Source organism: Perognathus longimembris, chromosome 12 (genome assembly GCF_023159225.1).
Source record: "Perognathus longimembris pacificus isolate PPM17 chromosome 12, ASM2315922v1, whole genome shotgun sequence".
Lineage (NCBI taxonomy): Eukaryota > Metazoa > Chordata > Mammalia > Rodentia > Heteromyidae > Perognathus > Perognathus longimembris.
The window spans coordinates 59516376-59539895 of record NC_063172.1 but is presented as its reverse complement, the minus strand read 5'-3'; the positions used below and the strand labels follow the sequence as shown (position 1 = coordinate 59539895).

At 40.0% G+C, this 23520-nt stretch overlaps 1 protein-coding gene across 1 annotated transcript; it reads right to left on the bottom strand.

Moving 5' to 3' along the window:
- Positions 1 to 426: 426 nt before the first annotated feature.
- Positions 427 to 23310, bottom strand: LOC125361037 (syndecan binding protein). The gene is made up of 9 exons (XM_048359252.1): positions 23163 to 23310; positions 15829 to 15894; positions 12268 to 12346; positions 10122 to 10231; positions 6605 to 6763; positions 5777 to 5952; positions 3866 to 4037; positions 3471 to 3562; positions 427 to 1527 (listed from the first exon to the last, which is right to left on the bottom strand). The coding sequence occupies exons 2-9, from the start codon at positions 15877 to 15879 to the stop codon at positions 1473 to 1475; spliced, it is 894 nt and encodes a 297-aa protein (XP_048215209.1). The 5' UTR covers positions 15880 to 15894; positions 23163 to 23310; the 3' UTR covers positions 427 to 1472.
- Between the last annotated feature and the right edge of the window lie 210 nt (positions 23311 to 23520).

The following is a 23520-nucleotide window of genomic DNA, read 5'->3' as shown; positions in this document are numbered from 1 at the left end:
TTCACTACTTCTGAAGTATCTTCAGACCCAAGTACAGATACAAAGGGAGATAATCTAGCTAGGAATTGTTCCAAGCAAGACAGGCTTTTTTCCTCATACTCAGTCTGAATCACAGTAATTATGTGATCAAGTTTTCTGTACTCTTTACAAGCACTGTTATCTTGAAGGCAGTGTGATGTAAGGAGGAAAATTCATGGATCTGATGGAAGTAAATGAATTTTACAAGTCTAAGTGAGGACGCTTAGACTTTCCATGGCCTGAGATGCACAGGTGAAGCAGTAGCTCACGCGGGCCTTCTACAGCTGGCCTTTTGGCAGGCAGCGCGTTTCTCGTCCCTCAGCTCCAGCTCTTCTCAGGCCCCAGAAGTCAGATTGTGGGGAGACAACTGCTTCAGCAGCACAAGGGATGGCTCAAGTCCCCAAATGATACAGTACAACAGACTAAAATGTAACTTTATTTATACACATTTAATTAAAACAGGATATACATAAGCCAAAGAGAAAAAAAATCAGGATAAAGCTATTGCAATGTTTTGTTTGGAGGTGGAAAGTGGAACAAATACTAGGATACTATCCCAAGACCATTGCAAAGCTAGGTTACATAACAAATTACCCCACTGAATCTACTCAATGAAAAAAAGAGCTTAGAGTCTATCCTATTTAGTAAAAGAAGTTTAGCATTAAATATATAGTGATTTGTTCAGAAAGTGATAGTGGCAACTTTTACAAGAAGTTTCATTATGCAGTGACTACAAAATCTCAAAATACAGCTAAGCAGCTATGTTATAGCTCAGTAAGTACCATTCAATTGTTCTGGAGAGTACATTTCAGTTTAACATAGAACTAACATTCTGAGTTTTAGAAAGGCAGCAATAACCATTTGGCTTTTTAATTCTAAATGCTTAACATAGTTAAGGCGACAGTTGAAGCATATTGGTAAGTGAAGGTAGTTAAAATTTAATGATAATCCTTACAATCTCTTGCATACTACATACATGGTATAATCCTTACATGGAATGAAATTAGTAACTTAATTGGTGTTTTTCACACACACAGAACTTCAGTCATCCTCAGTGTACTATGGGTAATGGGTTGAAATAAAGAGAAGTAAAGTAGTATTAACTGTAGTACTATGCATTACCGAGGAGAAAGGCGACCAGTCTCACACACAGCGAAGCCTACATCAGTCATCCTAATCACGATGGCTTATGAAAGAAAGTCAGGTTTCCAGTAGCGAAACTGGTCTAGAAGTCAGTAAATCCCTTGAAAGTTTCACATCCATAGAGTCAGGATAAGGCTACAACTATGTTGAAATCTGAAGATAGCAGGTGCAACAGGAACTCCAGCCATGGTGTACGGGCAGGCCCCCATGCAGCATCAGCTCCCTGGCTCCAGGAAAGCTTCGTGTGCGTAACGCAGGAGTTGCTGAAGAAGGAAGCTGAAGTTCAACTATGATTATGCAGTGCGTGACTTTTAAACCTCAGGAATGGCATGATCCATCAAGCTCTTCATAATGCTTGGAGCCATCCTACAAAACAATCACGTTCATTATGTACTGAGGTTTCTTTGCAAAATGTTAATCAAAGAAAGTACAAATTCTAGTTTAGCATCAACAAAATTAGGGAAGAGAAGCTCTTCTAAAAATAGGAGCTCGGGCTGGGGATATGGCCTAGTGGCAAGAGTGCTTGCCTCGTATACATGAGGCTCTGAGTTCAATTCCCCAGCACCACATATACAGAAAATGGCCAGAAGTGGCGCTGTGGCTCAAGTGGCAGAGTGCTAGCCTTGAGCAAAAGGAAGCCAGGGACAGTGCTCAGGCCCTGACTGAGTTCAAGGCCCAGGACTGGCCAAAAAAAATAGGAGCTCAGAGCCAAGAAGCTGCTAATGTAAAATCGGCAAGTACTCAGTGTGAACAGCTATTTGTATCTTGGCTAGACAAGTGACGTAAGGAACAAGTCCTTGTACATTAAGACTGGTGATTAAGGAAAGAAGCTTAACGGCTGGGAATGTGGCTTAATGGTAGAGTGCTTGCCTAGCATGCATGAAGACCTGGGTTCAATTCCTCAGCACCACTTAAACAGAAAAAGCCCAAAGTGGCACTGTGGCTCAAGTGGTAGAGTGCTAGCCTAGAGCCAAAAAAAAAAAAAAGCCAGGGACAGACAGTACCCAGACCCCCTGAGTTCAAGCCCCAGGACTGGCAATAAAAAAAATAAAAAGCTAAGCTTATAAATCTAGTTACTTGGGAAACAGAATGGGGGATCAGTCTGAGGCCAGCCCGTGGGACTCCATTTGAAACGATAATTGCAGTGGTGTGTACATTATCCCAGCTACAGAGGACGCGCACTGATGAACAGGTCACAACAACTGGGGGAAGCACAAGCAGGAAGGTAGCAGCCCAGGCTGCCCTGACATCTTTAAAGTGAAATTCTACCTTCAAAATAATGGATAGAGTGGCCAGAGGTATGGTTCAGGTGGTAAAGTGCCTTCCTGGCAAGGGTGTCTGAATTCAATCCCCAGTACAGAAAAAGGAGAAGAACCAAGTGTGCTGGTGCATGTGTGTAACACAAGTACTCGAGGTGGGAGAGGCAGGGAACGTGAGGCTAGCATGGGAAAACCTGTCTCAAAAACAATCCGAAGTGGTAGAGGCAAGCGCAGAGCTGGGCTTACTCCCCAATACACCAAGACAAATTTTAAAAAATTTTTAAAAAGGCTGTGATGAGTTTGAGAGGAAATGGAAGAGCAAGGACAGAGCAAGGACCAATGAGCGGCTTAAGAGAACTCTAGAACATGGAAGCCTTGACAATAACTTTTTTGCCGAACAGGAGCTAGCTGTGTTCTACAGAAGCCAACACCAATGGAACTTTCATTACAAGGGTTATATTTGTGAATTTTTAAAATATCATTTCTACATGCAGAATAGAAAATCAAAGAAGGATTCCAAGTTGGCTTGGTAGAAATAAGCTGTGCCAAAAGCTACTCAAAAGCGAACCTTTGCTAGCTTTTTAAACATTTTTCTCTTGGTTCCTGAGGAGAGTCAACACCCTTCTTCTCCCTGCCTCCTGAGGTGTTGGCAAGAATACAAGGGAATACTTCACCCTTCAACCCCATCCCCCCCCTCCCACCCCACCCCCCACCCCAGCCAGTCAAGAAATGGCCACCTCCAACCCCTGTGGTTATATGTCTACTGAGCAGCGGAATGAAGGCAACGCTTGGCTTCCAGCTATATGTAAATGACAGACAGCCTTTGCTTTTAGCTGGGCATTCTCAACATTTATCAAGGATATGGTAAATTTTACTTCATATTTGGGAAGATAGGACATCCTTACCAACCAGATCCTCTAACTTAAATAATCTCCAACTGTTAGATAACTACCAAAGTCATTCCTTAGGTAAAAGAACCAAAGGTTCAGGAATTAAAAGGAAATTAAAAGAAAATACAACGAAGTGTATCAAATTGAATCACCTACTTACCGTTTAATAATATGTTCAAAGATAAAAGCAGGCATGATTGTAATGGTGATGACAGTCCCAGAGGTGGACAGGATGTCTGCAATTTGAGAGTCCTGAGGAAAACACAGAGGAAGTGAATTTTGCTGAGGCTTTATTTCAGAAATGGGGAACTCTAATTGGTGTAAAGAAATTAATTCTACAGAATAAAAATTGTCAGCTGGTAGCAATCATCTCATTATTTTTGAAAAGGAAAAACATTAATATGATCTGAAAAGAAACCAGGTATCGTCTCATTTTATTAAGACTGAATAACTTTCTCCAAGTCCCGCAGCTCCTAAGTTTCTGTACTTAGAGGCCAATGTGAAAGCTGCACCCGTGAAAAACTGCAGCTAAAGCAGACCCAGATGTGTCCTTACCTTCAATCCAATCACATTCTGTCCGTTGACCTCACAGATGTTATGTTCAGTGAGAAGACCATTTCTAGCTGCAGAACTATCTTTTACAATCGATGTTATTTTCCCGTTTTTAAAGATAAAACCAACATGTCCGCTGCTATCTTTGTGCATGGTAATTGTCCGTTCAAAGGGTCTGCAAATATAACAGAGCAGCTGAGGTAAAAATTTCAATTCCAAGGTAAACATTTCATTCCATTAGTACATCATAAATTCTGGATATTTTCTTAGACATGCTTGTTCTACACATGTACAGTACCAGAGATATAGTAGCTTTATGTAAAAAGATTTCTTAACTCTTCATTATAAGCTGAAGGACTTGCTAATCAAGATGGCCTTTAAGTATGAGATAACATAATCCTTCATGCAAGTTATACATTTTTCCTTTGAAATTCATTATACTTTGAATATTAACAGTGAGACAAGTTTTTAAATCACAGAAGCTGAATTTCTACTTTGCATTACTTTTTAATATTAAGTCTTAATGTGCACACCTGTAATCTTAGCTACTCAAGAGGCAGAGATAGAGAGGCTCGTGGTTCAAGGTCAGCCGTAGAAGACTTCATATTTCAACAGATAATCAGGCATGGTGGCGCATGTCTATAACCCAGCTGGGCAGTAGGCATAGTAGAAGGACTGACACTAAAGGCCAGCCCCAGGCCAGCTGCAAGACCCAATCTTACAACAAACGCAAAAAAGGATAGGGGTGTGGCTCAGATGATTCAACAGGACCCGGAGTAAAAATCCCACTAGTCTAAATAAAATAACTGTACAATACTGCTTATATCTTGATTTTCAAAATCTTACAGATTTTCCTGTTCAATTTTGCATAATTATTGTACATATATTTACTTTAAAAAAACAAAAACGGGAATATCACTTTGTAACCAAGACTGACCCGTGAACTCTTACTTTCTGTCTCTGCCTCCGCCTCCCAAGTGCTGGAATTACAAGTCGTACCACCATGTCTCATTTTGTTCTATTTTAAAGGGCCTCTAATGAAGTGGGACCCTAAGCTCCGCCAGCTCCAGTGAAGACACACTGTCTATTCCAAAACAAAACACGCCGTCCCGCAGTTACACTTGCTCACTTCTCTATGTCATGTTGTAAAATCTCACCATCAACCAGTGTTTATATGAAGAAATCCAGAACTATATCTGATGGCTGTTGCTCCAACTTACTTAAATTCTGCTCAGAAAGAAAGTAAAAATAATATTCTTCTATAAAATATTTACTGAATGAAATTAAAGAAAATAGAAGTACAAAGTCAAATAAAATGTCAGTTAGATGGAAAGAAGCAAAACTCCAAAACTCACTGGAACACTGTGGCACAGTTCCACTTTAACAGGTTGGGGGGCTGGGAAAGAACATAATGGAGGGCACTTCGTTCATGTGCTAAATGTCAACTGCTACCCACAATGCATTATGCTCTAGACAACCAGTTTCACAACCACCCAGGAGGCCACACTTGGTTTCTTCTAGACTCAGTGGGGGCTGTTGTTCAGCACGTGCGGACAGCTAGGGGATGGCCACCTAGCATGCTGGAAGGTGAGTTACTGCTGCCAGGTGGCGTAACCTCTGCGACACACATTTTCTACTGTCTAGAGATTTAAAGAGGAAAAATTTGCTTAAAGGAAAAATTCTTATAAACTATGAAATAAAGTATACTACCAAAGTTAGAACTCTTAAAAAAACTTATGTAAGAAAAAAATCTACACAACTGCAAGAGTAATAAGCCTCATTAATAATAGCATTTTGTCATTGTTTTTCTGCAAAAAGAAAAGTATTGTTATTTACGGAACCTTTTGGGGATTTTCCCAAGAAAATGGGAAACTACTCTTGAATTTCCATTTGAAATGTTTAGTATCAGCTTACCTGTCACGAATGGTCATTGTGATCTTCTCTCCAAACGCCTGTTTGAGCACCTTGTGTGCTTTGTCCGAGCTCCAACCGGCACAGTTCTCACCGTTGATCTGGAGCACCTGGTCCCCAAATCTCAGCCCAACCAACGAGGCTGGAGAATTAGCCTGAACTAACTGAACAAATATACCCTAGAAGATGAAGAAATAACTATCATTTTCCATTGTTATTATACAGCTTAAAATAAGAGGATATGAGTTAAATACTGCTTAGAACTTTCTCCTAGCAAGCAAAATAAAGAAAAACAAAAATAGAGAATATAACATATTAAGGAGCTAAAAAAATTTACCACAACAATAACCTGAAAGAATGAAACAAGAGGAGATGGGAATGTGGCTTAGTGGTAGAGTGTTTGCCTTGCATGCATGAAGCCCTGGGTTCAATTCCTGAGCACCACATAAACAAAAAAAGCCGGAAGTGGCGCTGTGGCTCAAACGGTAGAGTGCTAGTCTTGAGCAAAAAGAAGCCAGGGACAGTGCTCAGGCCCCGAGTTCAAACCCCAGGACTTAATTTTAATGCTACACTACTTTGATTCCAGAGCTTATTACACAAACGTTGATATGTCTAGTGTAGTTTATAATATATACAGCGGTGAAACTTATTTTAGTATCAAAGAATGTACTTAAACGTTCTAATTCTGCCTACTCAAAATAGGGCGTCTTCTAAGTATAAGGATTCAAGTCAGCAGTTATTGTTCTCAAAGGATGCTCCATTACAATTAAAGCATTTCCCTATCAAGCTGTTCTTGATGTATAAGTTCAAATAAGCATAAAAAGTACTTACATTATCTATTGACTTAAGCCTGAGCCCAATTTTTCCATCTTGATCCTTACACAAAATGACTTCACGAATTCCTTGCTTAATTTCTGCTCTGCGAATTCCGACATCATTACCTGTTACAGGAGCCACCATGTAGTTCATACTGGATGATCTTGCTACCAACTGTAACAAAGACAGCGTGTCAGCATTTACAAATACTCTCCTGGAACAAAACAAAATCTGAACCTCTTAACTGGAGTATAATACATGAGTTCCCACAAATTAATCCAGAAATAATTTCCCTCACGTAAGTTTTACTCCAAAACATGGCAGCAGTTTTTTCTGTTTAAAGTTCTTCATGTAACTTATTATCATTTTGGGGAGACTATATGACTTCCTCTTTGAGTGCTGCCTTGAGTTCAATGTATCATGAACTGTTGAAGAATGTCACAACAGACCCATTTACAGCAGTGTCCCATAGAGTACAACTCCAGTTAGGTCACGGTCACCTCTACTACATACACTCTGATGTTCACACAACATTGAAACTAGCTGAAGAATCATTTCTCAGAATACATTGACTTCTATCATTCTAAAACTTTGCTTTCGCTTGTTTTCTTCTCAAATGCACTCTCCGTGAATTTAAAGGGCACATTATAATTTGAAAACTCATTTTTATGTGGTATGCGTGAATTTTATGTAGTACCTATGTATGTGTGTATGTATCTTTGACACTCAGGCTTTCTATAAAAGCACATTCTTACAGTGTAAGTCCCTTAGAACAATGTTCTATAGATCAACAAACTGGATGCGTACACTAGACTGCCCCAAATAGCTATGCTAGTGATTTTGTCAGGTACTAAGATTTTTAGTGAGGGGACAGCCTAACAAGTCTTCTTACTTGAAGTACAACACAGAGAAGAGAGAAAATCTATGATATGCTATGATCAGATTACCTAGGGAACATCATTCTAGTTTTACATATTCAGAGCTGAAGAGAACCCTGACAGCACATTCTAAATCTCACCCCATAAAAGGAATAGTGAACACATCTATGCACACACAGGAATACTAGAAGTAGGAACACTGTGCCAGAAGATTACTTATGAAGTATTAAGAGGGTTTAATGATAACAGAGATAAAGAACATCCATCAATGGAATTATGAAAAACTTAAGAATCAAATGAATTTACTTAGTTTTAATTCATATGCTTTAGAATCACCATGAATTGTGAATGACAAAATAAAGCTGGCAGTGTGATAAACACAAACTACAATTCTTTCTAAATTAGTTATGATAGCTCCCTAAGCAGAGCTCGGGAGACAGTTTAGGAGACAAGAGATGTAAAGTTGGGAAGGCTGAAACTGGAAGTTACAGGGCCGTCTGGAAAGGAAAGAATTGTATAAAGAGCTCCAAAATCCGCATGGGGCTCCCACCTGAAACGCCCTAGCGCACCCAGGAGACATACAAGTCCTACAAAATGGTTTGGTACTAGACAGGACAATCGATACTTCTGGCGGCTGCCCTCAGCCCATCTGCCTGTACTGATAGTTTGTATGGCTCCTGAGTGATGCTATAAATATCCAAGTGGCCCTTGGAAGAGAAAAGGTTCCCCACTCCTTTCTAGAGAAAGGCTGGAGTGACAAGTGCCTACCCCTTCCTGTTGGCTTCCGCTAATGCTGGGGCGGCCTAAGCTTGACTCTGGCCCTGAAACCAGGCAGCAACCATTGTTTCCAGTCTCCCTTCTAGTGACACTCAAACACAGCTTCATTCAGTCCCAGGGGTTTCTGGTACAGCCAGTAGGGTCCCCTCCTCGAAGTATTGAGCCCCAGTTCTGTGGGGCTCTGTGCCTAAGATTCTGTGTTCTAATAACACCAACCTCTTTCCTGTGGTACCCTCACCCTAAGAGTAACAACTCACTTTCTGCAATTAGGTTCCATTTTTGCCTTCTCAATTCTTTAACCTCTTTAATTTCTTAAAATACTTATGTTTATCTGAATTAGGGAAGGGAAGGGGGAATATCAAAATGGTGAGACAAAAGACAAAGGGTAAGGCAATGCAACAGTGAAATTCACAAGACAACTGGCGGGGGAGAGGAAAAGTGGGAAATTGAGGGAGGGGGGTAACAAGTTTGATAAGAAATTTACTTAGTACCTTAGGTATATAACTGTAACCCCTCCGTACATCACCTTGACAATAAATTTAAAAATACCTATGTTGAAATACTTACTGTAATTTGCTTTCAAAATTGATATGTCAGGAAGTTTTTAATAAATACTTGGTAAAACTTAGGTACTGTGTTCAACCACTTTGGAGAACAGTATGGAGGTTTCTCAAAAAGCTCAATATAGACCTACCCTATGACCCGGCCATACCACTCCTAGGCATCTATGCTAAACAGCAAACCCCAAAATATCAAAAAGACATTTGTACTTCCATGTTTATCGCAGCACAATTCACAATAGCCAAAATATGGAAATAACCCAGATGCCCCTCCACAGATGAATGGATCCAAAAAATATGGTACTTATACGCAATGGAATACTACATAGCGATTAGGAATGGTGAAATATTGTTATTCACAGGGAAATGGTCAGAACTCGAACAAATAATGTTGAGCGAGACAAGCCTAGAACACAGAAAACAAAGGGGCATGATCTCCCTGATATATGACTGTTAAGAAAGGGAGACAGAGAGACAGTAGAGACCAAGTCTGTGAATACTGTATATGTTCTTGATACACTGTATATTGTATATGTCTACCTGACCTAGAGAAGGGATAGAAAAACAGGACGTAAGATATCACAAGAAATGTACACACTGCCCTACTATATAACTGTACCCTTTTTGCACAACACCTTGTCAAAAAATTTGTGTTCAATTAATAAACAAATAAAAAAATAGAAAAAAAACTTAGGTACTGTGTTAAGAATCTAAATTATGGAAACAAGATAATTGGTTCAGTATTTAACTGTAATTATAGTAACTGCTTTACAATATGATGGTGTTACAGCAATAACTGTTAATAAAAGGTCATTAAAGTGGTAAGCCTAGAACCTGGAATCTAATTAGCAGCAGCTCTGGTTTTCTGAGAAATGCATATAGATTTTGAACAAAGAACTGATGTGACAGATCTGTACTTCAGAATGACTTGTCCAGAAACAGGACAGATCGCACTGTCTGAAATAAATTACTACAGAGAATGTATGAAATCAATGTAACAGTCTAGGTTGGAAGTAGAAACCTTGCCTATGAGCATAGAGCGGAGAAAATGAACAAGGAAAACATGGCAGAGACAGATTCAGTAGGTCTCCACAACTGACTAAATACAAAAGGCAAAGGAAAATGAGTCTTCAAGTCCTAATAAATTCAAACATTGGGAAGAGCACAAAAGACCAATGTAAATCAGTAACACCCAACAGGAAATCTAACATCTGATAAAAGATCAAAGCTAAAGTTATAAATTTGTAAGCTAGCTACCATAAAAAGAGTTTGTCTATGTCTCAAGTATCCATTCAACAGTAAGTACACTCTACCTACCCCCTGAGTTGGTGCTCCAGGAATCACAGCCATATTTGTTCGGATTTCTTCTTCACTTAAAGTCAGTCCCATATATTGGGAGAGCTCCGGGTACAGTTTAGGATAGAGATCTAACAGAAATGAATGAATGACATAAGGAGGATACTCAAATAATAACAATGTTATTATGGGTTTCCTGCATTTAAAAACACCACATTAAAGTTACAAAACCTAGGATGCATTTTGTAAAGTAGAAAGGCATCAACCCATCTATGTAATAAATTAGAATGGAAATGACAGAAAATCTTCAAACAGGAAAGCCATAAAATAAACTCAAATTTCTAAAAGGAACTCGTCTCAGGAACTCTCATAGATCCTAAAACTTGGCTCAAGTCCTATACGAAATGAAATAGTAGATACATATAACCTGTATACATCCTCTTGTATATTTCAAAGCACTGCTACAGTACTTATAATACTTACAACAGCTGTTGTATAGTATTGCTTAGGGAAAGACCTTTGTACATGGTCAAACTGCAGTATAATTTTTTTAATTCTAGTAATTTTCATTCTGCAGTTGCTTGAACATGTGGTTGTGGAACCCTAGACAAAGTTACTCTAAAGCAGAAATAATGTTTTCCAAATATCTTACTTTGTCTTTTTGGTGTCTTAAAATAAACCTATATTCATTAGTAATTTTGTAAGACTATCACTCGTTCTCCAATCTCAATGCTCATCAAAAATGTCTGTCGAGGGGCTGGGGATATGGACTAGTGGCAAGAGTGCCTGCCTCGGATACACGAGGCCCTAGGTTCGATTCCCCAGCACCACATATACAGAAAACAGCCAGAAGCGGTGCTGTGGCTCAAGTGGCAGAGTGCTAGCCTTGAGCAGGAAGAAGCCAGGGACAGTGCTCAGGCCCTGAGTCCAAGGCCCAGGACTGGCCAAAAAAAAAAAGTCTGTCGAATACTTGCAAAACTGTTTGGTGTAAGTGAACTGAACGCCTGGGGGGGGGGGGGGGGGGAGGGAAAGGGGGAGGAGGGAGGAGCGTATGAGGGACAAGGTAACAAACTACAAGAAATGTATCCAATGCCTAACGTATGAAACTGTAACCTCTCTGTACATCAGTTTGATAATAAAAATTTGAAGAAAAAAGAAAACTAAATGTACCTTTTCCCACTATTGTGACTAGGTAAAAAAATAAAATAAAATAAAATAATTTTAATGCAAAAATAAATAAATAAATGTCTGTCGAGCCAACTATATTATATCCCATTCTGTAAATATGAGCATGGAATAATTCTTAACAAGAAAAACATTGAAAGTTTGTAAATTAACTTAGCAATTTAACGTTTTAAGGATACTGATCACATTCCAATCAAACCATCAAAATGGTATTTTCAAAGATTCAAATTCTTTAATTTCTCAATAGGTGTCTATATTTCTAAATGCTTATACATTATATCTTTGGAAAATGGATTTTCTAACGAACCAATTGTAGTCCTAGCTACTCAGGAAAAGCTGAGATCTGAGGAGCAAGATTTGAATCCAGCCTGGGCAGTAAAGTCCATAAGACTCTTACCGATTAACCAGCAAAAGCTGTATGTGAAGGTGTGGCTCAATAGTAGTAGTAGAGCACCAGCTTTGAGCCCAAAAGCTAAGGGACAGCACCCAGACCTTGACAGGCCACAAATACCTACTTGACAATTTACACTGACTAAAGTTATACTATTTAGAGACTGTGTCCTGAATTTCTATGAACTTCAAAGAAAAAAGGACCCAGAACCAGACATGCAGAACAAAAAGACGATTAGAGATTCAAAAGGAAGTGGTTTGAAACCACAGAAGCCCCTCTGACAGAGATAAACAACAGATAGAAAGTTCAAGAACACCAGTGTAGAAAATGAATTTCCATGTAAAGTTTTTTCATTAAAAATATCAGTTGAAGGAATCAGCTAAACTTAATTTTCATTAAGCTACAATACTAAACATATTCACAGTTCTCGTTCTTTAAATATATACAGGGTTATTTTTTGAAACAATCACTTATTTTCCTTATTGTTCTTAGACTTTTAACCACAATTTTCTGTCATTTGTAAAAATATTAAATATAATTTATTTCCACAAAATATTTCTCTGGCAGAATGGACCAAAAGGGTAAACCTACTTCCATCTTGAGAAATGGGAACTGAAGCTTCCGACAAAATCGCTGGGTTGGCAGGATTTGCAGAAAAGGCAGTTTGAGCCTGAAAGAGCAAAGAAAAAAGTTTTATCAACATTTGTATGTAATTTATAAGTTAATCCAGTACTTCCAAACTTAAAAGTTTTATTCAACAAGGTTTCATTCAAGCTCTTTAATGATTTTTTCCAAAGGAAATCTGCAGATCTTTAGTATTTTGTATTCTATTTATCTTAAAGGCTAGCATGTAAGTTGAATAAGTACTATATAATAGGTACCTATATATCTTACAAGCAGTGTTAATAGTGCTACTGCAATAAATTAATACTTTTCAGACATTCCAAAATAGACAAAATATTTCATATTTTCATTATTCTTTCATTAACTGGTCCAAATAAAAACATTTCATGTGCACAAGAAAAAAAAAGCTCAACCCTATTCATATTAAAAGTTATATATCAGAAAGACCCTAAAAAAATTGCTAATTTTTCTTTTCATTTCATCATATCTCACTCAAATAATCTTTATCTTAATTTACTCAGCACAGGAAGGATTTAATATAAACTATGCAAAAGCAGTTTTACAGCTGACATAAAAGAATGGTAACAATGTAATTTGTTAAACTTGCCAAAATTGCTTGGACAAAGTCTGTATGTATTTCCTCTTGTTCATGCTCAGAATGTGTCTTCCTCCCTCTCTCAGCTTTGTTGTCTTCTGAAATAATGTGTCACTTAGAGCTATTTGTAGTAAGTTGTATGAGCATTCCTCAACTCCTAATTACTATTTAGAAATGTCTAAGAAATAAAGTTTAGACTGGTTTCTCAACCCAACTCTGAAATCAATGCCCGAGAGTAGTCTCCAGGCACTAGCATACACATACATGAGCTTTGAGCTGGACTGTAGATGTTAACATACTATAATATTCTTTAAAATTCATTATTTTAAAATTTCTTAAACATTCTAAATTTTAAAGCAACATGGAAACCTTTATGACTACAAATAATTCATTTGAATTTTGGAAGCTGTTTTACCAAATACTAACTACAAGGAGTTAATAGCCAACTGGACAGTTTCTTGAGTATCTTTAAAAAAAAATACCATTCAATGCTAAAAACAAATGAGCTGTCAAGCCATGAAAACACTGTTATGTCCAATGGCTATTGTAAAAGAGTTTATAAAATATGAATTTTGCCTATAACCTAGTTACTAAAGAGGCTGAAATCTGGAAGGATCTGAATCTGAAGCCAGACCAGTGAAGAAAAGTCCACAAACTCTATCCATCTCTAAAATAACCTGTAAAAAGTCAGGCTGAAAGCCATACTCAAGTGGTAAAGCACCAACAGAGCAAGTGAGCCACTCTAGCAAGCCCAAGGCCCTAAGTTCAAATCCCAGTGACAGCAAAAAATAAACAAAATACCCTACCAGTTCACTGTAAAATTTAGCTTTGCTATTGTGCAGAAGGCCAATAAGTGAGAAAATGAACACTATTCTCGGGAACAAAAACAAATTTTAGGGGCTGGGAATATGGCCTAGTGGTAGAGTGCTTGCCTTGCATACATGAAGCCCTCGGTTCAATTCCTCAGCACCACATGTATAGAAAAAAAAAGCCAGAAGTGGTGCTGTGGCTAGCCTTGAGTAAAAAGAAGCCTGGGACAGAGCTTACACCCTGATTTCAAGCCCCAGGACTGACAAGAAATAAGCAAATAAATTTAAATTTAAAAAGCAAATTTTAACTATCATCTATGCTGGAAAATGCAGCAAAAAAAAAAAAAAATACAGGCCAAGATTGTAATGTCTAGTCTAAGTGAGGAATATTTTCCCATCTAGGAGTAAGAATCATGTTTCCCATCCCTACGCACTGTCTATAGCTTTCTGCTCTGAACATAAAAGATTCTCTATTGGAAATATGCATGTAGTTTGCTTCTCTTCCAAAGGGTTAGGCCTAGATAGTATCCTCTTTTTCAGCCCAACATTGGAAACAGACAAAAAATTGATGTTGACACAAGCCCAAAGCCTCTACTCAAAGTCAACTAAGATTTCAAAAATAGATTGGTCATTCTTTTACATTCATCTCAAATCTTTATCAGATAATGTACTGGTGTCATATTAACCGTTTAATGGTTACTTTAGAAAGCTAAACATGACAAATAAAAGCTTTAGGAAAAGAATGAGTGCCTGTTCAGATGAACTTGACAAAGTAACAAAGAGAGAAGTGTTAGAGCATTTAAAAGGAACAGCAAGCCACTGGAAACTTAGAAGCATCAAAGCCTTAGCAGCTTAACTGCAGACTTGAGAGACTTTACAAACCCCATTTTAATACCCACTCTGAATCTGTGAGGGAAAATAACTGTCCTTACAGCAATCTGCCCATCGACTGCCATAACTTCCACAACAGCCAGAACTAACGCCAACTTCCTATTTTCTTAAGCAGAAGCATCTGTCTTCAAAGCTAAGTTACACAAAAAGAACTATAAAAATCTGACTTATTAGTTACAAAGATGATAATCTCTGCTGCTTGCCTCTGAAAGAGAAGAAACCACTGTACTTTCTTTTGCTTTGTACTTCAGCTCTTCCAAAAGCAGCATCTCCTCCATTATCTGTGTAATCTAACTTCAAAGAGAAGGCTTACAGTTATTATGCAGACTTATCATACCTAAAGATCCCTCTCAAATATTTCAACTCTATGCAAAACTATGACTACCTAATAAGATGGATATATTTCTTTTTTTTTTTTTTTTTTTTGGCCAGTCCTGGGCCTTGGACTCAGCGCCTGAGCACTGTCCCTGGCTTCCTTTTGCTCAAGGCTACCACTCTGCCACTTGAGCCACAGCGCCACTTCTGGCCGTTTTCTGTATATGTGGTGCTGGGGAATCGAACCCAGGGCCTCATGTATACGAGGCAAGCTCTCTTGCCACAAGGCCATATCCCCAGCCCCAAGATGGATATATTTCAACTTAAATAGTTAAGATTGTAATTAGACAAACCAAGCAATATTTGAAGAGTTTAACTTTTAAAGACACAATGTCCCATGGCCATTTACTCACAGTGAAATAAAACATAATTTCTAGGTTTTTGAAATCTTTTAGTATATAATAGAAATGAATAAAAGGTTTAAAAATTATACAAATATATCTGCAGTTCTTGGTTAACTTCACGAATAATTAGAATGTATGTTAGTGTATTTTTTTTAATTTCAGTACAAATAATTCACACCAAAAAAATGAATGACAGGCATTGGTTGATGGGAAGGTTAACAGAAGGAAGGGTGCAAGTTAATAGTGTGCATAAGGTTAAATATGATCCAAGTAGCTTACTGGCATGTATAACAATAGAACAATGAAACCTGTTGGAACTTTTTAAGGAAGAAGAGGATAAGGAAGGATGTTAAAGGAGGTGAGGTTTGATGAGGTTATATTGTATATGTGTATATTATGTGTATACATACTATATATATATATACACACAGAAATGTCATAGTGAAATCCTCCTTGTACAACTAATATATGCTAGTTTAAAAAGAAACCAAAATTTTGAAGTATTTCAACATACCTGAATTACTTTGTCTACCTTCAAATCTTCGAGAGATGGATAGAGAGACATGTTTGCAGAATTTTTCTAAAGAGAAAGAAACAATTAGTTAAATGTCTTAGAAATTGACACAGTTTGTACTGGCAGCAACATATATATGTATATATACATATATATATATACTGCTTAACACAGTAAAAAAAAATCTGAATTGAAAAACACATGATAAAGTGGGAGAATATAGGCTACGGCCTACACCTCTCCCTCCCAATACTTTTAAACTATAATAAAGTAGTCTTCAAATACAAATCCCTCATTTCCTAAGTTTAGAAAACCACAGGTTATACCAAGGCCTAGTTTACACAAGTGCTTGGCAACTATACCAGGATTAAGAAACCACTGTTAGTACAATTCTCTTGGTCACTGCAGATGTTATTTCCTTGTAACAAAACATACAAGTAGAATATATGTAATATCAATATACAAAAACCTCTTATCACCGGAACAAAATATTTATACCTATGTAGAAAACCAATATGTGCCATATATTTTTGTAGCAGTTTTATTTTCAGGAGATAGATGATGAGAAAAAGAGGTAAATTGTTAGTGTGTGTGTGTATGTGTGCGCACGCGTGTGTGTGCACGCATGCTGGTCCTGGAGCTTGAACTCGGGACCTGAGCACTGTCCCTGAGCTGCTTTGGCTCAAAGCTAGACCTCTACCACTTGAACCACAGCACCACTTCCAGCCTTTCCTGAGTAGTTTATTGGAGCTAAGTCTCATGACCTTTCCTGCTTCAGCTGACTCTGAACATCCATCCCTCTTGGATCTCAATCTCCTGAGATTAACCACCAGTGCCCAGCTTATCTTTCCTTTTTAACTCTTCAATACAGTTCAATGTTTTTTTCAGCTACCATAATTGCTATTTGCAACTATTTGTTTTTAAAACAATATTCTCTGAAAGTGTAAGCCAATCAAACAGTTTGTGAACTGGTATAGGGTTTAGCCACTCCTACCAACCTTCCAACTCAAATTCCCTCCTTATTGTCTACTCTGAACAGAGTCAATTTTTAAAATATCATTGGTCTTCTTGCAGCTGATCCGACATTAAGAATTGTCATTAGGGGGAGCTAGGGGTGCATGAAGATGAGCTTTCCTTGCTGAACCCAGTGTACAACGTACCTGCTTCCCTGGCATCCTACTTCCTGCAGGGAGGGGAGTCTCCTGTGCCCAGAAGCTCCCCACAGCGCTGTTGAGCAACAGCACAACAGACTGTCACCAGCACAGAACCTCTGGAAGCGGTTTCCCAAGCACCCTTCTGTGTAGCTTTCCACTGAATTTCAAAGTGCAACAGAAGTTTCTAGTAGGTTCTACTAGCATCTACTGAGCAACAAGTGTCCTCTTCTCCAACAAGATCTCAACCAAAACCTTTGGAAAGCAGCTCCTTCCTGTGGTAGTGTCTCAGCCCTCAAAGTAATGGCTACTTATTAAACTGACTCTTCTCTTCAAAGGCCTCTTCTTACCAAACAATTCCTATCTCTTCAATCATGTTACAGCTACCACTTCTGTGTGTTAAACTTCCAGTATTAAAAATCACTATAACTTCTGCCTCCTGGTTGAAAACTATTTCTTAATTTTCACCAATAGGAAAACTGAACTTGCTAATGTACGTAATTCAATGCTTCTTAGACTATTCATACAGGTGTGCAATCATTCCTACCATCTAACACTGGGATAGTTCATCCTCTCAAAGAAAATGCCATACCTCAATTTCACCCTCTCTCAACTTTCAGGCAACCACACACACACTGCCTACCTCTAATTCATCTATCATTAAACTCGCCTACACTTAAATCTCAGACTACAATATATGTGCTCTTTGGGGTCTTGTGTCTTTCATACAATGTATTATTTTCAAGGCTCATTCTTGTGGTATCTATCAGTATATCAGTCCTTTTACAGGTAAAAAATGTACACTGGGTATATACCAGGTTGTGTCTATACACTCATCAGCTGATAACATATTTGTACTTTTTGATTTTTATGAGTAATATTGATAATCCAATTAACATTTGCATTAGTGGTAAATAATATATACGCTTATATAAGATTTTGTGTAAAGACATGTCTTTAAAAATTGCTTTGGTGGGCTGGGGATAAGGCCTAGTGGCGAGAGAGCTTGCCTCGTATACATGAGGCCCTGGGTTCGATTCCCCAGCACCACATATACAGAAAACGGCCAGAAGTGGCGCTGTGGCTCAAGTGGCAGAGTGCTAGCCTTGAGCAAAAAGGAAGCCAGGGACAGTGCTCAGGCGCTGAGTCCAAGGCCCAGGACTGGCCAAAAAAATAAATAAAAATAAAAATTGCTTTGGTATAGAGCCAAGAGTATAACTTCTAGGTGAATATGGTATTTCCAATGCTAATTTTCCAAGAATTATCAAACCTCTTTCCAAAAGGACTGCACTACTTTACATTCCAATATATCAGGATTCCAATTTTTCATATCCTCGCCACCATTGTCAATGTGACCTTGAATCCAGCCATGCTAGTGGAATTGAAGAGCATCTCACTGAATTTTGATTTGCATGTATCATCTTTTCAAGTTTAACCATTTGCATATTTTATTACCTCTGCATCTTATCTGACTTAGAAATGTCTATTCAAATAAACTGCCTTTCTCTTTCCAATGCCATCAGCATCTATGTGTCAACCCAGCTTTCCAGTGCTAATTTTTCTCAGTGTAATACCTGAGACCATGAGTAGTGATAACAGATTGGGACACTGCAGGGAAGGTTCCCCAGGAAGAACCAACTGGTCTACCAATGACCTTATTTGGTAGGTTCAACATTAGCTTGCAGTCATTGAGATCCATCTCACATTATATGAGAAAATAGTGTTTCTAAAATGCAAAAAAGTCACCCAAATTCTTTATTTATGTTTACAGGGCTAAAACCATAGACACATTTAACTTTTAACACCTCAACTGGAAAAGTAAAAATGTCTCACTTCCAAAAATAAGCATGCCATTTAAGTACTACTTCCTCCTTATCAAATCAACCATTAAACAATCCTAGGTGATCACATGTCATCCCACGGAAATGAAGATCAAACTCCCAAGTTCAGTTAACAGAGCTGTTACCTAAACAGAACTGTCTACTGTCACATGAACTTCCTAGCTTTCCACAGATTCCCAAGAACTTGTATGTCACAGAGGCTACAATATGGCCTAAATAATGTATATAAAATATTTTATCTGATACTGAGAGCCAGAAATACTTAGCCTTCTTTGAAGAACCACAAAATATCCTTGAGAAATTTCAAACTTTGACTAGATTTTCACAACTGATAAGAGTAAGATTCTGAAAAGCAACTATTACATCCATGAAGAATTCCATCAAGTACTAAGATATTTGCTATAAGGCAGAGTAATCAACAAAAAGATACTGTTCCCATGGCTTCTGAAATTGGTGAGCAATGCACTTGCCATCTACCAGAATTTGATCACAACCTTTCTGATGCTAATAGCTGTTTTCTACATTCCCTAGAATGAACTAATATTCTCAACTTACCCTTAAACCAGACTAGATCAATCTTAACACTGTTGAAACTTTTTGAACTCTCTACATGTTGTATGAAAGATCCCTAAACCTAGTGTAGCCCTAAGTCTTAGCAAATAAGCTTATTAAGAGATTTATAGGAACTGGGTTCCTTTAAAACATTTGAAGACATAAATTTGACTTTTAATTACTATTCCAAGCTATATTCCTAACTTCACCAACAAAAAATTTGAATGGTCTAGGCCACTGAATCATTTTCATATGAGTGGGGCATAAAATGATTCCTTTTATTTAAGCAAAGTAAGTTAATTAGCTTCAATTAAGCATAAATGAAAAATAGAACAAAACTTCTGCATTGGCACAAAAACAACTGAAATGCACACAGCAGCAGCCTGAAGTACTTCCATATGGTATCAAAGTAAAAACCAACATGAAGCCCTAAACTTTAAAGTGCAATAAGAATCATTTGGAAATCTTGTTTATAATAACTGAGTCCTGCGTGCTAGCAGCATAAACTCCAACCAATGTGCAGAACAACAGGCCTGGGGTGTGGTCCAGGAACTTCCTTCAATTCTCACTAGAACAGAGCTCAGTGGATTCAACTTCAATTTCTGAATTTTTTCCCTCCCTAGAGATATTCCAAAGGAAAAATAAAACAGGAATTTTTAACATATTATAAATCTATCATACATACAGATTCACTAGAAGCTTTTAAACTTGATTTGATCATACAAGCAAAAATCTGAGACTATGTGTTTTTTATTATTATATCCTAATTTAAATTCCTCAAACGTAAGAATCATTGGGTAGACAACACATTTTTAATTGGTTTTCTAGTATGATTTTCATTGAGTTAGTCATTCAGCAGGAATAACCTAAGTCCCTGAAGCCTGGTGGAAGAATTAAAAACAACAATAAACTAAAACATATTAGAACTGTATTCCAAGTGTGGAATGTTGCTGTCCACAAGCAATTATTTGAACTCAAAGATGTTGTCCATGTTAATTATGAAACTTAAAAACCAGGAAAATGTGGAATAGTCAGGCTGTGTTGGAAATAGTCTTAAATTTTTAAATGAAATGTGTTCTTCATCTTTTCACATTTTCACAAATTATTTATGAAATGATCTAAAACGTAAACAAAAAAATGACAGTGGGCCCCATATGGGAAAGTATTGATGACCTTGCTTTTTAGTATACTGAGGATTAATAAATACCCCAGGTGATCACATATGGTGTCAAGAAACAGACTTTAGGGGCTGGGGATATAGCCTAGTGGCAAGAGTGCCTGCCTCGGATACATGAGGCCCTAGGTTCGATTCCCCAGCACCACATATACAGAAAACGGCCAGAACTGGCGCTGTGGCTCAAGTGGCAGAGTGCTAGCCTTGAGCAGGAAGAAGCCAGGGACAGTGCTCAGGCCCTGAAGTCCAAGGCCCACAGGACTGGCCAAAAAAAAAAAGAAACAGACTTTGATAAAGTCCTAAACAGTTTTCCCAAGCAGTGTTTCTCAAATGTGGCTAATCATCAGATCAGAATTACCTAGGGCACTAGACAAAAATAGCTCCTCAGGTTGACACAAATCTCGTAGAGGGACTTGGGGACTGCGCTTTTTAAAAGAAATATCCAAAAAGATTCTGAAGACCAGCCATTAAGAAGTGAACACGTGAATTCTACTTCAAGTAAGATGATCAATTCTCCCCCAGACCATTCCATTTCTCACCTACTGGACTCACTAACATAAAATATTTGACAGCACTCTCTTAGAACAAGGCTTTAGGAGACATACATTATCAGTGGGAGTGTAAACTAGTACAATTTATATGGTAAATGAGTTGGAGTTTGCTGCACCTAGCAAACTGTAAATGATGGTCGCAGCAGCATACCTTCAGGTCTTTAGTCTGTAAATGCACTTGCAAGGAAGTAACAACATACATATAAGCACTAAGGATTATACCAAACACTTGAAGAAAAAAGTATATAATGCACAATATTTTGGAGGTCTTTCAATATTTGGAAGGGCTGGAAGAAACAGTGGTTCTCTATGTGTGGATATATTCCCCCACTCCACCCACAGTGTGTGTGTGAGTGCACGCACAGTGTGCATGAGCCTGCGGATATATTCCCCCCTTCCACCCAAAGGGTGTTTTGTGTGTGGGTCTGTGGGGGGGGGGGGGTGTTTCTGCTCAAGCCTGATGCTCCACCACTGGAGCTACATACAGTTCCACTTCCAGCTCTGTGGTGGTATAAACTATAGAGAAGAGTTCCAATGGCCTTTCCTGTCTCGGCTGGCTCTGAACATCCACCCTCAGATCTCAGCATCCTGAGTAGCTAGAATTACAGGTGCTGAGTCACCAGGTCCTGCTACTTCTTCCTATTTACACAAACGTTAGCATGCTTAATAATACACGGCTCTACAACATGATTTTGTTTTTCCAGTAAGAGATATTTTAGAGCTTTCAACATCAGTTTGAGGGGAGACTTGTGCTTTTTTTTTAGACTCTTGGAATTTATTACCGAGAAAAATCACCCAAATCTGGCAGAAACAGGAATAGTGGAGTCACGCTCATTTCAGAGCAACTGTTTAAAAATCCACTTAATGGTAAAAATTGGCCAACTCTTCCTTCTCTTTTTGTTTGTAATATTCACATCGTTTCTAACAGTGCCTAACACATAACTAAAAACTGGTGCTCCTAAAGTTAAATATGAATTATAATGAGACTATTTAGGTTGTTTTAGTCATTCCATTTCCTTATTTATACTCTATGGCACAAACCGCTTGACCTGTAATATTTATGTACCAAGTACGACACAAGTTTATGAAACTATTCGTTCCAGTTTATAGAACTAGTTTGGGAACGAGACACATGGTGACTATTTGCCCCAGACCTCAAACAAGGAAAAACAACAACAACAAAACAAAAAAAACACACAGAATGAACACATGTGAGTTTTAACCGATCGCTTTCATATTTTAAAATCAGGGTACTCTGCTTAACTTTCCCCGGGAAGACAAGTAATTTTGCACCGTTAAAGATGGGCTCGGAGTTACTTCCTGGGGGAGAAACACGACCCCGGCGTGCAGGTGACACACTCGGCGCGATCGCGTGAACTCCTGGCACCATCAAACGGCGCGTTTAACACAGCCCCACACACGCGACGGCAAAGGCCGTTCACCAGTTGCGCTGGGGAGAACCGGGCGCTCGCGGCGCGGCCGCCTTCCCCTTCCCCGCATCCCCCCCGTGGGAGTCACCGCCCGCCCGCCCGCCCGCCCGCCGGGGACGCGTCCTTGGACCCGGGCCCGCCCGCCCGCCCGCCCGCCGGGAAGCGCGTCCCGGCGCCCCGGGCCGCCCGCCGCCGCCGCCGCCGCCGCCCTCCCCGAGGCCCGGACTGCCGGGGGGGGGGGGGGGAGGCCTCCGGCTTCCCCACCTCCACCTCCCGGGGGCTGAGGCGGGCGGAGCGAGGACGCGGGGCCGCTGCCCCGTCCCGGAGCCCGGGCTGGACCGCGGGACTCTGCCCGCTCCGGCCCCCAGCCCTGCGCGACCCCGAAAGCCGAGGGCCCCGGGGGATCCTGGCCAGGCGGAGTGCAGCCGCCCGGGGAAAGTTCCCCGGCCCGGCCTGCCCCGCGCGCGGGCTGGGCGCCCGGAGAACCGCGGAGCCCCCTGAGGACGGGGCGTCCCGGCCGCGTCGCCACCCCCCCCAACACCGTCGTGACCCGGACGCTCCCGCTAAGTGGGCGGCCGCGACGACAGGATCCCCCCCACCCACCGTGTCCCCGGCTCCTCCAGGGAGCGGCTCACCTCGAGCACAGGCACCCGCTTGGCCTCCGCCGCCTCTGGTCACTGGTTTCGACTTCCGAGCCCCGAGGGCGGGGAGTGGAGAGCGGAGGCGCGCTCCCGAGAAGCGCCGCGCGCGTCCGGGGACCGCCCGCGAGCGCGTCACGGCGCCGCCCCCGCCTTCCGCCCGCGCAGGCGCGCGCGGCCCGACGGGCCTCGCGTCCCCATGGTAACCGGCTGTGCGGCGGGGGCGCGCGGGGATTGGGGGCGGGCGTGCTGGGGGCTGCGCGCGCGACGCTAGGCGGCGGGAGCGCGGAGGGAGCCGCGGGACGCGGAGCGGCCCCTTCCGTGGGCTCGGCGGACCCGGTGCCCCCCTCAACTC

Coding starts and splice junctions, on each gene's coding strand:
- LOC125361037 (XM_048359252.1), bottom strand. CDS start 15,879: ATGTCTCTCTATCCATCTCTCGAAGATTTGAAGGTAGACAAAGTAATT. Junction 6,764..10,121: donor CTGGAGCACCAACTCAGGGG/GTAGGTAGAGTG, acceptor TCTTTGTTACAG/TTGGTAGCAAGATCATCCAG. Junction 4,038..5,776: donor ACAATGACCATTCGTGACAG/GTAAGCTGATAC, acceptor TTATATTTGCAG/ACCCTTTGAACGGACAATTA.